Source organism: Echinops telfairi, unplaced genomic scaffold (assembly GCF_000313985.2).
Source record: "Echinops telfairi isolate 266 unplaced genomic scaffold, ASM31398v2 ScPeMD7_6;HRSCAF=24_0, whole genome shotgun sequence".
Lineage (NCBI taxonomy): Eukaryota > Metazoa > Chordata > Mammalia > Afrosoricida > Tenrecidae > Echinops > Echinops telfairi.
The window spans coordinates 741669-756640 of record NW_022103902.1 but is presented as its reverse complement, the minus strand read 5'-3'; the positions used below and the strand labels follow the sequence as shown (position 1 = coordinate 756640).

Below are 14972 nucleotides of genomic sequence, written 5' to 3'. Positions count from 1 at the left end.
TCTGGGAAGGGCTCATGCAGGGCTCCCAGTCCACTCCCAGAGCTCCTTCAGTTGGGCTTGTAGCCTCCCCTGATTTCAGCTTGATTCTCTTTTGTCAAATAAAAGGTGTAAAATGGAAAATAAAAGGTGTAAAATGTAAAAGGCCATACCCCAGGGAAATTCCTCTTACAGGGACAGAGGCTGGGATGGGATTAAAATTCATGTGCCCCACCCCTAATCCTGCTGCAACTGAATGGTTTACTACATATCAGACCCCTTTTGGTTTCCCTAGGGCCAGGAGGCGGGTCACACGTGCCTCCATGCTCTTTTCCTCCCAGGACACTCTATGTCTCTACTGGGTTTGATAGTTCCTTGCAGTGGCCACACAAAACTCACACGCAATACTCATAATTAAGGGAGGAGTTATTAGGGAAGTCAATAGGTTGCCACCAGTTAGGATCATCAAGTTTTAAGGATATAGTCCTGGTCAACCTGCAGCCAAGTCTCTCCTAGGGTCTCAGCCTCTCAGCCATGTGGTATCCAAGTCTCTCTTCCATCCTCAGGCTCTCAGTCACATGGTCCCTTGGCCTTTGCTTTATGGGCCAGGAAGGCAGCCCCTGCATTCTGTCACTCTGCCCTAGAGTCCCATAGTCTTAGGCCAGATGAGGAGATGGTACCCCATACTCTCAGCAGTTAACAGCCCAACAAGCCATCACTGCCCCACCAGAGCCCACACCCTTCTGGAGTTTTCATTCTTCATTGAGCAGCTTCATACGCATGTGAGGTGGTTGAAAATACCTTGATTGTGTATTGAGTCTCCTATATTTACTTGACCGCCCCCCCCCTTGAAAGCTAATAATTTATTATCAGGAGGAATATAAAGCTCCAGCCAAAGAAAACACTCACAAATGGACGATGGTTCAATCTGTTTGTTCTCATTCCTAGCGAATCCCACCCTGGCTTTTCTCCTCTCCAATGTGGCTGGACCAGCTGAATCTGCCCTCCCATTACCATGCCCAATTACTCGGATGTCTTAGGATGTAATTATTTCTCTTTAACTTCCAACAACCAGCAATTATGCTTAGCAGCTTTCTTTGGCAGCATCAGAACTGATCATGATTGGCCTCAGATTTTTAGTTAGAATCCACTCTTGGGGCTTCTCTAGGAGAATTGATCACCAATTGTTTTCAGTGTTAAATTCTTTCAGTGCTTTGTAGAACTTTAGCAAAGTACAAGGTAAATGTAAGCTGACTAACTTATGGTGAACGTGAAGCGGTATCCTGGTTAGAAAGTTTAGGCCACAGGTGGTTTGCCCAGGGTGACCTCCTTGAAAGGAGGTCACCTCTACATTTGGACCTCGCTGCCTGCTTAGTCAGGTGTTGATTAGTGCCGATCTGGCCCACCCAACTGGTTAAAGCCCTAGAGAGAGGGAAAGAAGAGTGCGTGGTGGTGGTGACGGTCTGAGAGCGGAAAATGGAGCTCAGGGGCAGCAGATGGTTCACAGATTTATTGTGGCCTCGTGGAGATTTATAGTCTCGGCCTTTGGTTTTGTTGCATGAGCGTTTTCTTGCAAGCAACGTTTTTTTTAAAATAAATTTCAAGGCTGCTAGAAAAGTATTTTATTTTTCCACAGACTGAAAACAGCTTTGTTCATGGTTCTGGGAACGTTGTGTGTGGTATTTAAATGTGTTTTGGTCTTTCAGCAATGTACTGATACCCCTGTTTCATTTATGTATTTATTTTGGGGTGGCAAATGTCTGTGTTTGTAGTCCTCCCCGTGGTTGTCCCATGGCCGGGTGTGACGGCCTGGGCACATGGCAGGTGGGGTATGAAGTGGTGCTCCTCAAAGTGCTGACACTGCCCTCCAGTAGGGTCTTGGGTTGATCCAGGGGGGCTAAAAAGCAGATACCTACATTGTATCCTGGACTAAGAGCTATAATACAAAAAGCTTTGATTGCCGAGAAGATGTTGAAATTTGTTTCTGCCCCCTGAAAAAGGGATGGAGGACCAAATAAGTTTAGGAACCTATGTTAGAGGAAGAGACTTGTGTGCATACACATGCATATCACGTAATGATTACAGGCCATGCTTCTTTGTTCTTGAAGCAGCAAATGCACTTGCCTTTACTGGAGACGTAAACTGTCCAACTTTCAAATTTGTTTGTTTATTTAATGGGCATCTTGCACATTGAGTATCCAGCCTGTATCAGGCTCTGGGATCAATCAGTCTAAGGATACATGGTAAGCACAACTGACACCATTTCTTGTCTTTCATTTGAAAAATTACATTTAAAAGAGGTAGTTCTTTCACATAATCACTAATGTTCATCCTGCTTGAATAAAATTAAGGGGTGTACATTCTTGATACTTTGAAATAGTCTGGGTGCCATCATATGCAATTAGGCCTCAAAAAGCTCGTGGAACAATGGAATGAAAAGATAATGGAATTTTTCTATAACTTTTTGAAGCCTCTTCATATTTCCAACGTAGTATCAAGACATTTTTTGTCTTGTGGAAATTAGGTCTAATCAGACAAGAGGGAAAAAAAGCCAAAAAATGTACAACAAATGAAATGTAATCTAACAGTGTGGTTTTACAAAGAGCAAAGTGACCGGGTCTAATTCCTACCCACAGGTACTTTCAGAGCAAATATGTCTCCTTTGAAAAATCTACGCCTAAAATTGTGTTGTCATGCTTAGAAGTAATTACTGTTTGGCAACAGCAAGTAATATTGCTTTTTATAGCTTTGAGTTAAACTCCCTACTTTACACACATTAGATTTCTTCTACAAGTTTTGGCCCCATGTATATATTATTAATTCAAGATCAGAGGCAATGCTGCATGTCAGAGAGCTAGCTTAGCCACCAAAGCAGTGGCTCTCAGCCTTCCTGTTGCCGCAGCCCTTATATTGAGGTGACCCCCAATACATACTGTTCCTCACGTGGTGTGAGCCCCAACCACAAAATTATTTTTGTTGCTACTTCATAACTGTAATTTTGCGACTCTTATGAATTGAGTGACCCCTGTGAAAGGGTCATTCGACCCCCAAAGAGGTCGCGACCCACAGGTTGAGAACCGCTGCACTAAAATGTCCATAGGAGACAGAATGTGCTTGCCTCTAGATATGATCTGTTAGCATGGAAGCTGTATAAAATAGAAGGGTTCACACCTATTTATCCATGTCATAGCTGGAGTGTCCTTTGAAAACATGACAGGCCTAGCCATGTCATGTATTTTACTCTGGCATAAAAGGACTTGGTAAAAAAACTTTTTTTTAAATTCAAGAGCTGTTGGTTTTTAGAGAGCTTTTGAGAGAGCTCCGTTCCAACACTGTCCTCTAACAGCTCTGACTTCAGAGTTGACGCATCTTGTCTAACCCAAGAGTAAAATGAAGTGGTGGTGTGCTTCTGAAAGCTGTCCAGACAGCGTAAACTTTGAGGGGCTGGTGGGATCGCTGAATTTTTAACAGTCTTTATTCTTTATTAGTTAACTCTCAGAAATTCCAGAAAAAGAAATCTCAGGAGCAGAGTCTACTGGCCAATGTGTTTCTCACTCTGCAGTTTGTTTTAGAAAATGTTTGGAAATACGAGGTCCCTGCCCGTTAGGACTTTCCAGACATGAGCCGGAATTGCCAGAGGATGATGAATGGAAGGCTAACTTCCTCAGGGAAATGCCATCGGGAAGAACTGGAGAGAAGGTGGCAAGCTGGCTTGGGATTCCAGATGGGAAGGGAATTGTAAATATGTAAAGTAAATAGAAAAGTGATGAATGTATATCATCTTTTAAAATCAAAAGCATACAATTAAGGAAAATCACCCAGTGTGGCATAAACTAAGTAGTGGCAATTTTCAAAAACAATAAAATAAGTCCAGCTACGAACTCATCATTTCTTTCCTAATGTAAGATGGTTAAATACAAATGGAGAGAGCCCTCCTGGGCCTATGACTGGAAGTTGGCTTAAAGTGAACTGAAGATCAGAGACTTGCTAGTACTTTTACTTAAAAGATCAGTTACCCCATTTTGGTCTTTTAGGAGCCCTGGTGGGGTAGTGGTTATGTGTTGGGCTGCTAACCACAAGGTCGGCAGTTTGAAACCACCCACTCCTCCAAGGGAGAAAGAAGGCGTCTTCTCCCATCAAGAGTTACAGTCTCGGAAACCCACGGGCATTTCTGCCTGTTCTACGGGGTCACTGTGAGTGGGAACTTACACAGTGGCAGTGAGGTTTTTTTGTTGTTGCTTTTATATGACCCTTTAAATTTACAGTTAGGCTAGATAAAATTTATACTGCAAGGTTGTGTGTTTTAAAAAATCCTCAGTGTCTTAATATGTTATTAGTGTTCACAACAGTTTCTAATTTTTGATGATTTTGCAAAGCTGTGAATTCACCCTCACAAAATCCATTTCTTACCTCTTCTTTATGTTGCGCAGTATAAAATGACCTCTCTGCGTCGTAGTGTGTATTTTGGGTCTGATATGATGTGTCCCACAGCTTCAACCAGCAATAGCTTAAACTGACTACATAAGCATTGTGTCTGAATTACATGTAACCCAGTGAGTAAACCTTCCCAGTCGCTCCCTTCCCTTTATTTGATTTCTGTGCAGATGAGCGTGGAGAGCAGGGTCTACCTCGTCACACCTCACGCTCGCTTCTCACCTCGCCTTGCCGTGGTGGCAGGTCTTGGATGCCTCAGACAGGGCGTTTTTGTTTGGGTGCTGTTTTTGCAGCTAGATTCCACTTGTATGTGAAGATGGAAATTCCCCTTGTGTCAGAATCACTTGAATTTGGTTTGAAGTCCACTCTACTTTGTTTGTTTGTTTGTTTAACCCAGTATAGAATAGATAATGTATCTTTAAATCTACCTCACGTGCAGAAGGGCGCGTGGCTCCATGGCGGGCCTCGGAAGGAAAGCCGTCTTTCCGTGAAAGGGCAGGAGAGGTGAGGGGAGAGGACAGTTCTGGCTTTAGCTCTGCCATCCCGGCCCTGTGATGGAGTAGAGTATACCTTGAACTTCACCATCTGAGTGCGAGCTCACTGACAGGGCTCTTCACCTCCTTAAACTTCAACTTCATTATCAAGCAAATGGGGATCATATCTACCTCACCTCTTTCTCAGACATCCAGGGGACTAAGGAAACTGTGATATGAGAGTGCTGTGCTGTTCAAATACAAGACATCAGGCCAGAAGCATTTACTAAGCAGAGGGTCCTTTGGAGACCGTGTAAATGGCCCCAGTATTCTTGCGGTTCCCTTCTTTCCTTTCGCGATCTTTCCCTCCGCCGCTGTTGGACTTCATTTCTGTTCACCCTCTTTGAAGCGTTTTGATTTCGAGCTGGCACTGCCTCATCATAAATGCAGAGCACTGTGTCCACCTCGCCACGCAGACCAGCGGGCCAGGGCTGGTCTTATGAAAGCAAGCTTCAGCTCAGGGCAACGAGGAGCAAAGGGAAGCCTGGGGCATGCTTACACACCAGTGAGGAGGCTACCCATCCATTCATGTCTGTTCCAGCCAGCCCCCATGTAAAACCGGTCATCTTCAGCTACCTTTAAAAAATGAAATGAAAGCTTTCCAATTAATGTCTCTGTTTCACCCTCTCTCTTTTTTTCCTCTTCCTCTTTTTAGCAACTTATGGTATACCGCCTGATTTTGGAAGCCCTGCAACTTATGGTATACCGCCTGTTTTTGGAAGCCCACTGGCATCAGACGAGCCTGAAATAGCAGAGCCCAGTGCAGGTATACCCAGCCTCTCCATTCCGGCATGGACCCTGGGCGTTCTGGCAATTCCGAGCTTCGGTCTTCCTTTGCAGAGTGTGAAAGGGCTCTCTGTGGAGCCCACAGCAGAGGAAAGGGCCTTCTCTGTCAAGGACGTGTGAGGTCTTCTACCCACTTCTGCCATTGACCCGTTATTTCTTTACATCCATCAGGGAATAAGCTTTGTCACATGTCAGGGATGCAGGTGGCTTTGGCTATCAATGAGGCAAAGTAGTGTCATAGTCTGTCCATGTGTCTGTTTGTAGTTCAGACTCATTCTAAAATGTCTTTAGAGCCTTGACAGTGCTCTAGAGCAGAGATTCACAAATGGGTGATTTTGCCACCAGCCCACCTCCAGGGACAAATTGGCAATGGCTAGAAACACTGGGGGAGGGGCTACTGACATCTAGTGGGTAAAGGCCTGCTAGACAGTCTACAAGACACAGGTAGTTCCCGGAAAAGAATGAATGATTGCAAACACGAGTAGTGCCAAGGTGAGAAATCTTACTCTAGAGTGATCATGCCATTCCTGGGTCTATAAATGTCTAAGCTTTGGCATTCACTTACTGATCATCCACAGATTGAACTCAGTCCACAAGAGTCCCTGTCACCCAGCCTTAGTTCAGCAGCTACTCAACCGAGGTACAAATCTCCATCCCAGCCAGACCTTTGTCAAGATCTGATATGACTGGTATAAATAGTTTTCTTTGTATCATGCTAAATAATGGTATATTTAGCATGATACAAATGGCAACACAAATAAAACTTGAAATAGAATGCTAATAATAATGTCCACTAGCAACTGCGAAATAATTGTCATCTGCAAGAAAAAAGTCAAAAATCCACCACATGTGTGAAGCACTTCTATCAAGATTTATAAAATTTAGAGTATGTATGTTGTTAAAAATGAGCTCACCTTCCCCTCCTGATGAGTCACTAGTTTAAAAATGTTGGTCAGCAGTCTCTCGAGTGTTCTGGATATTTCTCCCTATCTGTGGCCTAGTTTATTGCTCATAGGTTTGTAGTTTATTCCTGGGGCCTGTTCCTGCTTTGATAAATGTTGACATTTATTCCAACAGCAACAAGGGATCCTATTCTGGATTCTGTCCCACCTAAAACTTCTAGAACTCATGAACGGCCAAGGGCAACACTGGGTAATGTTTTTAACAGAAAAATTATACTTTGTTTTCCACCAAAGGAAAATTCATGTGAATGCCTTTCTTCTAAATGATCATTGCCTTCCATCCATCCCATCTAATCATTTATCACCTATTTCTAAATGTATGTATGTTTCTTCATAAAGTATTGGCATCTTTTACATTCCATTTTTTACTCTCTTTAAAATCTAATCAATGACTTTCCCCCTCCTGTGAAAACTGCATGGATTTCTTCATCGTTTCCCCTCGTGTGTGTTTGTGGCCTGCATCACATCATGCCCATGCACGGAGGCTGCCTGGAGCTGCCTAGTGAGCAGTTCTCACCTGGCTGCTTCCTTTCTTTAAATCACCCTTTCACCCTTTCATCCACCAGCATTCAGGATGACATACATTTTCATCCTTAACTGTGTAATGTAGCATGTGCCTTGAACCATCTAAATGCATGCTAAATTTTTTTTTAAATACCTCATTTCAACTGGGACTCTATGATGAGATGGGTTATTTGTAATTTCAGCTCCCAGGGAAACATCATTTGTTCCTCAGAAACCGGAAATCCTAACTATTCCTGATCTACAACCTACAACACCTGGTAACTAATGACACTCATGCAGTTGTATGCTTGGAAATAACAAATATATGGAGGGGGAAAAGAATCAGCCAACTTGGCCTGTTGCGCATATTTTCATTACTAAACATTTTCCTTTACTCCTCACCATGCAATTCTTCAGAGGTCTGGGTTATGTATCATCCTTAGCCTGGTGATGCTTCTCCAAGAACTTCTTTCATGCTAATGTCTGTATTTCACAGAATTATTTCCCTCCTTGTAGTTCTTCCAGCTGGAACGCCTTCCTACTGGAAAATGCCAGGGGGGTTATCGATGCTAATCATTTTAAAACACATTGCTTTTAGCATATCTAGATTCCTCTTTGGCATGGTATTTCCTCCAAATATGCATAGTGTCAAGACTACCAAGGAGGGTCCGTAATCTTCACATAATGAAAAAGAAGGGAATAAAACCTAAATTTTACAATAGAAAATTATGAGAGTAATAAACTTTTATTAATTCACTGCAAAGATAATAATGAGCTACATAATTAAAGATGTTCTCTAAATCCTAAGTAGTTTATTTGTGCTTCTCCTATGCTACCCAATAAATTATCTTTTGAGTTCTTAATTATATAACAGGTGTTCTGAAATGCTTCCAGAATGCCCAAGTCCTACTCCATTGAATTGGACCCCGTACCTTTAGCCCTCATATGGAAATTAAGTTCATTTTGGTCCAATCAACACATTTCTAATTATCACCTATTGTGTCTAAACATGATGTGGGCACATTAGGGATACAGAGAAAAATAACCCATGTTTATGCTCAGGTAACAGGCGCATACTGTTTGACCACAGAAAATATCATTTACCAATGTTTTATTAAATCTTTTTTTCCCCTCCAGCTCCACAGCCAACTACATCTATTCCTTCTACACCTAAAAGACGCTCAAAGTCCAAACCATCAAGAACCAAAACTGGTAAATAACTATCTCTATAACCTATCAGGTTGGAGTTTCCCTCCTAATCTGAAAGTAGAGCATTACTTAACAAAACCTTTTATTTACATCGAAATGACACATGCAAAATGAAGACATAATTGCCATTCATTTTTATGGGAAAATGCACATTTCAAGATCCCAAAGATGACCTACTGAATCATAGCAGGTAGCACACGAAGCCCAAAGGAACACTGCTCACGTCGTGTTCACAGACAGTTCAACAGAGGTAGGCAGCTTTGTCTACAATGCCGAGAGTCATCTCCGGGGAAGGCGCTTGCTGGCGCCACACTGGTGCTGCCGCTTTGAAAGCTCACCGCAAACCCAGTGCTGAATGCTAGTTTCAATGGTTATCCTTTGTTTCTTTTCTTGGTGGAGAAAGTCAAAGCACCATAGCTAATCTCTGATGGCCCCGGGGTGATTGCACCGAGACAAAAGCCGCACACACCTTCACCCCAAATCCCTTTATCAGTTCAGACAACAACCATCCCTCCCTTCTGTGGCTGGGTTCCATGTGCATTACAGAGGATGCTCCTGATAATGAGGTTTACCAGTGAAGTTAGTAGGTGCGAATTCATGTAATAAATGCTCGAGAGACACGCTGCTCAGTCAGGTCAAGCCTCTCTGTGCCCCTTAGCCTCTTGGTCTGAACTCTGTCCTGCTTAAGCAATTTTATAAAACCCTTTTCGGGCTAAAAATAAATGCCCAGAGGCATGTAACTCATTGTAAAGCTCCAACTCTATGGATCAGCAAACCCAGTTCCCCCAATTAAGTACCAAGAGGCACACTACTCCACAAAGCCAGCCTCTTGCCCAAGGCACTTGGCTTTATTTGGTCTATGGGCTGGAATGGTGTAAACCTAGAAATGAGTTGTGCTATTACATAAGAGTAAGCTGTAGCTCATTTTCTTAGTGTGCATCTATTTTTAAATATTAATAGGCTAATCAGTCTGAGAATTGTGGGGTGGCTAATAAGCTTATAAGGAGACCTGGTGGAGCTGCCAGGTAAGCATACAAGGTTCGTGATTCAAACCCATCAGCGCCTCTTGGAGAAAGAACTGACTCTGGCAGTAGGTTTGAGAATTATGTTTGCCGTTTTCCAGCTGGGCCAGGGGCAATGGCTGAGATGGAGATGATGATACTTGTGTAGAAGCTTGGAGAAAGACAGTAAGAGTTTAGAATACCATCTTCAGAAGACCTGTAGGATCCATCCAGAAGAAAAGAGAAGGGAACAATATATATTACAGCACTAGTTTTAATGGTAACAGTAGCTTACCAACCTGGAAGTAATCAGAAGGGACTTCAAAAATTATTGGAATTAAATTAAATTATTGGAATTAAAATATAAGGACATTTTCCCCAAAACCTTCTGAAGCCCTTTCGTATTTTTTCATTGTGAAATAGCTTTCTCAGGCTCATGTGAAACAAAATGTGTTTCACTTATCACATTGTATTGTAAGTAACATTCTCGATGACCTCTATTAGTATTAAAGAACCCTGGCGATACAGCGGTTAATGTGCATGGCTGCTCACAGAAAGTTTAGTGTTGTAAACCCGCAAAGAGACCTTACAAACCCAAGAAGCACTCTGCTCTGAACTAACAGGCCGGTTAGGAGTGGGGAATGACTCGGAGGGGGTGGGTTTGATATATTGTTATGACCGAGTTGAAACATTCTTTCCCAAAGCCTTCACACCCCACTTACTTGGGAAACTCTATTCATTATATTCAAGACTTTGAACAGCCGTTCAGTGCCTCTTTGGAAGATAAATCTTTGTTGCTCTTAGAGTATCTTACCTTTCCCTCTTTTCTCCCCTTCCCATCCCCAGAAAGAACTGCGAGTCCTGGAACAACACTGGGTAACATGGCCTGGCCTTAGCAGCCGCGATCTTAAATTCCACCATGCAAAATCAGTGCCCCGACTCTTGTTAATATGTCGATAGCTATCCTAAGTGGCTCATCTGAACATTTAGGAGGAGCTCGTGGACACCCAGGCAGTGGATAGCTGGTTTCACAATCAGGAAGCTTGAATTTGGCATTTGTGCATCCTCATCTGCTTTAGAAAGCCATTGGGCCATTGTCTCTGTTCAGTTACTGAATTTGAGGTTGAACCTGGTCTACAGTTCACTTAGTAAGGCCCTCAAGTTCAACTTCTGACTTCATTTGGGAAAATGTCTTCCTACTATGGTGTTAATGATCATTTTTTATGTTTCAGATCATATCACTATACTTACTGGTGAATATTAACTTAAGTTTTTCCTGGTGATTATAGGTTAATGTTGAGAAATACAAAGTAAGGGAAAAATGAAGTAGACTGATGTTTTAAAATCGTGGATTGAAATCACTATGTAGTTATTGGGATATTGCAGTGCTATATGTTTTTCTTCTACTATACACTTCTGATTTTTTTAATCACATGAAAATATATCACTGTATTTACCTTTCTCTTCTTTGTGAATGGAGTACGCATCTTTCAAATGGATAGTTCCAAGCTCTTCCACAAAGATGAGTTGATTGCACTTTAAATGTATAGTTGACGTATAGGTTTTCCTTTTGTGACTTAGGACACAGAAATGTCTAAATGTTATTTGTTGCTTGTTTTGTCCTTTTGTTTTTCCAGCTCCAAGTAAAACACAATTTGTTACTTTGAAACCTACAGTCTCGCTCAGCCCAGAAGTGACGCCCACCAAAGCTGGTAATGAGCCTAAACCTTTTTTTTTTTTTTAATATTCCAAAAGTCCAGTTGGAAGATTGTGTCAATGTATGAGTCTCCAGAACAAGACCTTCTGATTTTCTTTTTGGTATTTGATACACTTTTCCATAGAAAGTACAAAAATGCAAGTGAAATGATCTCATCCGAGCATGCCCCTCTGAGAGCCTGACAGAGCTGCCCTGAGCTGAGTGGGTCATTATGGCCAGGGTCGCCCAGAGAAGACAGAGACATGCCGTGATTTGACGGATGGAGGACTCCTTTGTCTAGGACTACTAAATAGTTTCCAATATCAAAGTTGCCTGGAATTGCGATCCCACTGCACACTAGGCTTTCAGCTTGAAATGCTAGTAGTGTTTCCATCCCCCAAAGAGCCCTGCCTTGTTTGAAGGCCTCTCAGGTCCCAAGCTGCAAGACAAGCAGGGGTCACATTTCAGTGGTGAGCCACATCTCCTTTCTAAATTGCTACTGATTTTTAAATGACATTTTCTCTTTCCTGCTCAGGAGATATAAATGTTCTGTAGCTAAAGAGTAGAAGCCTCTTTTACAGGGAGAGATTACTCTGTATGTATACTCTGTCCAATTACCTGCATAAGGATTTCTGGGCTGACTGAGTAAAACTTTGTATTTCTATCAACCCTGTATCCAAAGAGCAGTCTTATATGTTGACTTTTTTAAAAAATATTTTTTAATCGTTTTATTAGGGGCTCGTACAACTCTTATCACAATCCATACATACATCAATTGTGTAAAGCGCATTTGTACATTCATTGCCCTCATCATTCTCAAAACATTTGCTCTCCACTTAAGCCCCCCGCATTAGGTCCTCATTTTTCCCCTCCCTCCCCGCTCCCCTGTCCCTCATGAGCCCTTGGTAATTTATAAATTATTATTTTGTCATATCTTGCCCTGTCCGACATCTCCCTTCACCCACTTTTCGGTTGTCCGTCCCCCAGGGAGGAGGTCATATATAGTTCCTTGTAATCGATTCCCTTTTTCCTACCCACTCTCCCTCTGCCCTCCCAGTATCGCCACTCACACCATTGGTCCTGAAGGGATTATCTGCCCTGGATTCCCTGTGTTTCCAATTCCTATCTGTACCAGTGTACATCCTCTGGTCTAGCCAGACTTGCAAGGTAGAATTCGGATCATGATAGTGGGGGCGGGGAGGAAGCATTTAGGAACGAGCATTTAGGAACATTGCTACATCACACCCTGACTGGCTTGTCAACTCCAAGTCCCATGTTGACTTTTAAAGATAAGTTTGAATCCGGTAACCATTGCCACAGTTTCCTTATCATGGTCATCTAAATTTTAAATCCTTAAAATATTGAGAAAGATCTATTTCTTGCCTTCACTTTACATTGGCTTTGAACTTTAACTTCCATTAATGGAGTGTTTGCTCCAAAAACCCACTGCCACTGAGTCGATTCCAACTCATAGAAACCTCATAGGACAGAGTAGAGTGGGTCTCTGAGAGTTTAACTCTTCCCGGGAGTAGAAAGCCTCATCTTTCTGCCATGGAGTGGCTGGGGATTTGGAACTGCTGCCCTTGCGGTTAGCAACCCAACAGGTAACCCACCACATCCCAGCAGGGTTCAACTGGGCATGATTTAATAAATCAACAGCAAACAACAGTGAGGCGGGTAGGGGGAAATACGTACCTGCTCAGGAAAAGACTTTCTGTTCTCTATTGGAAGAGGCAGTGGGTGGCATTTCCAGATGGAAGGAACTTGGGGATTTGGCTAGGTGAAAAAGAAGCCAGGGACGGTGTAAACAGTGAAGGTGGGCAGTCAACCCTAACTGACTCAACCCAGAAGTGCCTGGGAAGAGGTCCCAGCGTCTGTTTCTGAAACTCGGCCTTTGACCGTCGCTGGCACACAGTTCTCCCGGACACACACCGCGGCGTGTGCGTTGGGATGGACTCAGTGGCATCTGGTGTTAGTAATAGCCATTCTGTTGATGCTGCGTTTTCAATCAAAGGCAATTGGCAAGCAGGTCAAGAAATAACTGGGTGTTTATTTCACCATTTTGAATTATTTCTGTTATTATAAGCTTTGAAGACATCAAAAAATTCCCCCCAAACTTTAGTTAATTTAGCTCTAATAAGGTACACTAGTAATTGCAAGGTTTTTTTCTCACTTTTTTCTTCTTCCCCTTCACCCAAGTTAGCACACATCAACCCAATTTCAGAGGGTTTAAGAAATACCTCAGAGAGAAAATCCATCATAATACAAAAATGAAGGGGGTGGAGAGATCTATTCTTGCCATTCTATGGTGTTTCAACAAAGAGCCTTCTTAATTGGCATTTCCTTTTCAAAGGCGAAGACAGATGTGGATGATGCTGACTTTATGTTCTTTTGATTTCTTCTTTCCAGCCACCTAAGAATGTACTCATTTTCCCCAACAGCAAGTCTAACCACTGTGCAACCGGCCCCAACTCTTGTTGATGCCGTGGCCAGAGGCCACCGGTGCCGGATGGACCTCTGCAAACTACTGCCTTCATGTTAGCTTTGCATATATGTGCATATGTATATATTATGTACATATGTGTATGCATATATGTGCGTGTGTATATATTATGTATATATGTGTATGTGCATATATGTGCATATGCGTATATTATGTGTGTATGTGCATATGTGTATATTATGTATATATGTGTGTGCATATGCATACATTATGTATGTGTGCATATGCATATATTTAGATATTATATCTATTTCAGGGCAGACCATCTTTATGCTTTTCTTGAAGATTTCCATTTCTAGCCCAGGCTCAGACGCCCGAATCTAATCCGCTGCCTTTTCCAGCCCTCTCTTCAACCTCTCGGTTCTCCATTTCCTCTCCATCCGGACTGCTGCCCCTCTGGTTTTCCCTTGTGGTTAAACTAAGGAGTGGAAATCTGCCTTGGGCTTGGGTTTGTTTTATATGTGGTTCCAGTGCATTTCTCAAAAACCACAGCCACCTTCCATGTTCAAGCAGTTTCACCTCATCCAACAAGCATTGCTTTCTTTCTGTTTAATCTTCATAGTTGAAAATGGCATTCACATCTCCAAGCTTTTAACAGGCCAGGAGAAAAGGGGGGCCTTTCCCATTACAGATGTTTGTTCCGTGCGCGTCTCTGGTGTGGTGGATACAGGTGTGAAGTCATTACGAACCTGGAACCCATGCAGGGCTTATCTTTTCCTTTGTTTTGTGCTGAAGTGAGTAGTCATTCGTATACCACTCAATTTTCAAATGGAATTTTATATCTTTAGTCTTAGCACCTTACAATTGTCCAATAGAGGAGGTCTTATTCGATGTATTTGGTTTTAGAAGTAACATGGATTGTTTTTTAGATGCAGCTAAACTTGAAGCTTAATTGATGGGGCTTTTCCTTTCTTTAGTTTCTTTCTTCAGTTTTTTTCTTAGGCAGAAACTAAAAAATTCTGATTTTCATACTGAAACCTGGAGAGGCAGAGTCCAGTGGAACTACCCTGTTCTCTCAATCTTTTTTTAAAGAAAGCAATTTTGTAGAAATTAAAACATGAATTACAAACTTGAAAGCATCAGAAGAATTTTTAAACATTTGCTATTTTCATATGTGGCTTTCTTCTTGACATTTGTCAGATTTATACGGATGGACATTTATTGTTCTATTATGTAGAATTTGAAATACACAGAAGGGATTCAGTCATATGATTGTGTGAGCTCTCTCCCTCTCTTCCTCTGTCTTCTTTCATTCTCTGTCTCTCTAACACACACACACACACACACACACACAGATGCACTAGGTTAAGCCCTCCTCTAAAAGTCAGTGGTTCAAACCCACTGCTTCCATAGAGATGTACAGCCTCA

General features: G+C 42.3%; 1 protein-coding gene across 1 annotated transcript in view; it reads left to right on the top strand.

Moving 5' to 3' along the window:
- The window catches only part of LOC101643821 (ABI family member 3 binding protein), a 263477-nt gene that overhangs the window by 143330 nt on the left and 105175 nt on the right, over window positions 1-14972 (top strand). The window contains exons 13-17 of the mRNA XM_045286146.1: window positions 5599-5709; window positions 6807-6881; window positions 7399-7473; window positions 8333-8407; window positions 11043-11117. Coding sequence (XP_045142081.1) covers window positions 5599-5709; window positions 6807-6881; window positions 7399-7473; window positions 8333-8407; window positions 11043-11117 — 411 coding nt within the window. The remainder of the gene's footprint in view (window positions 1-5598; window positions 5710-6806; window positions 6882-7398; window positions 7474-8332; window positions 8408-11042; window positions 11118-14972) is intronic.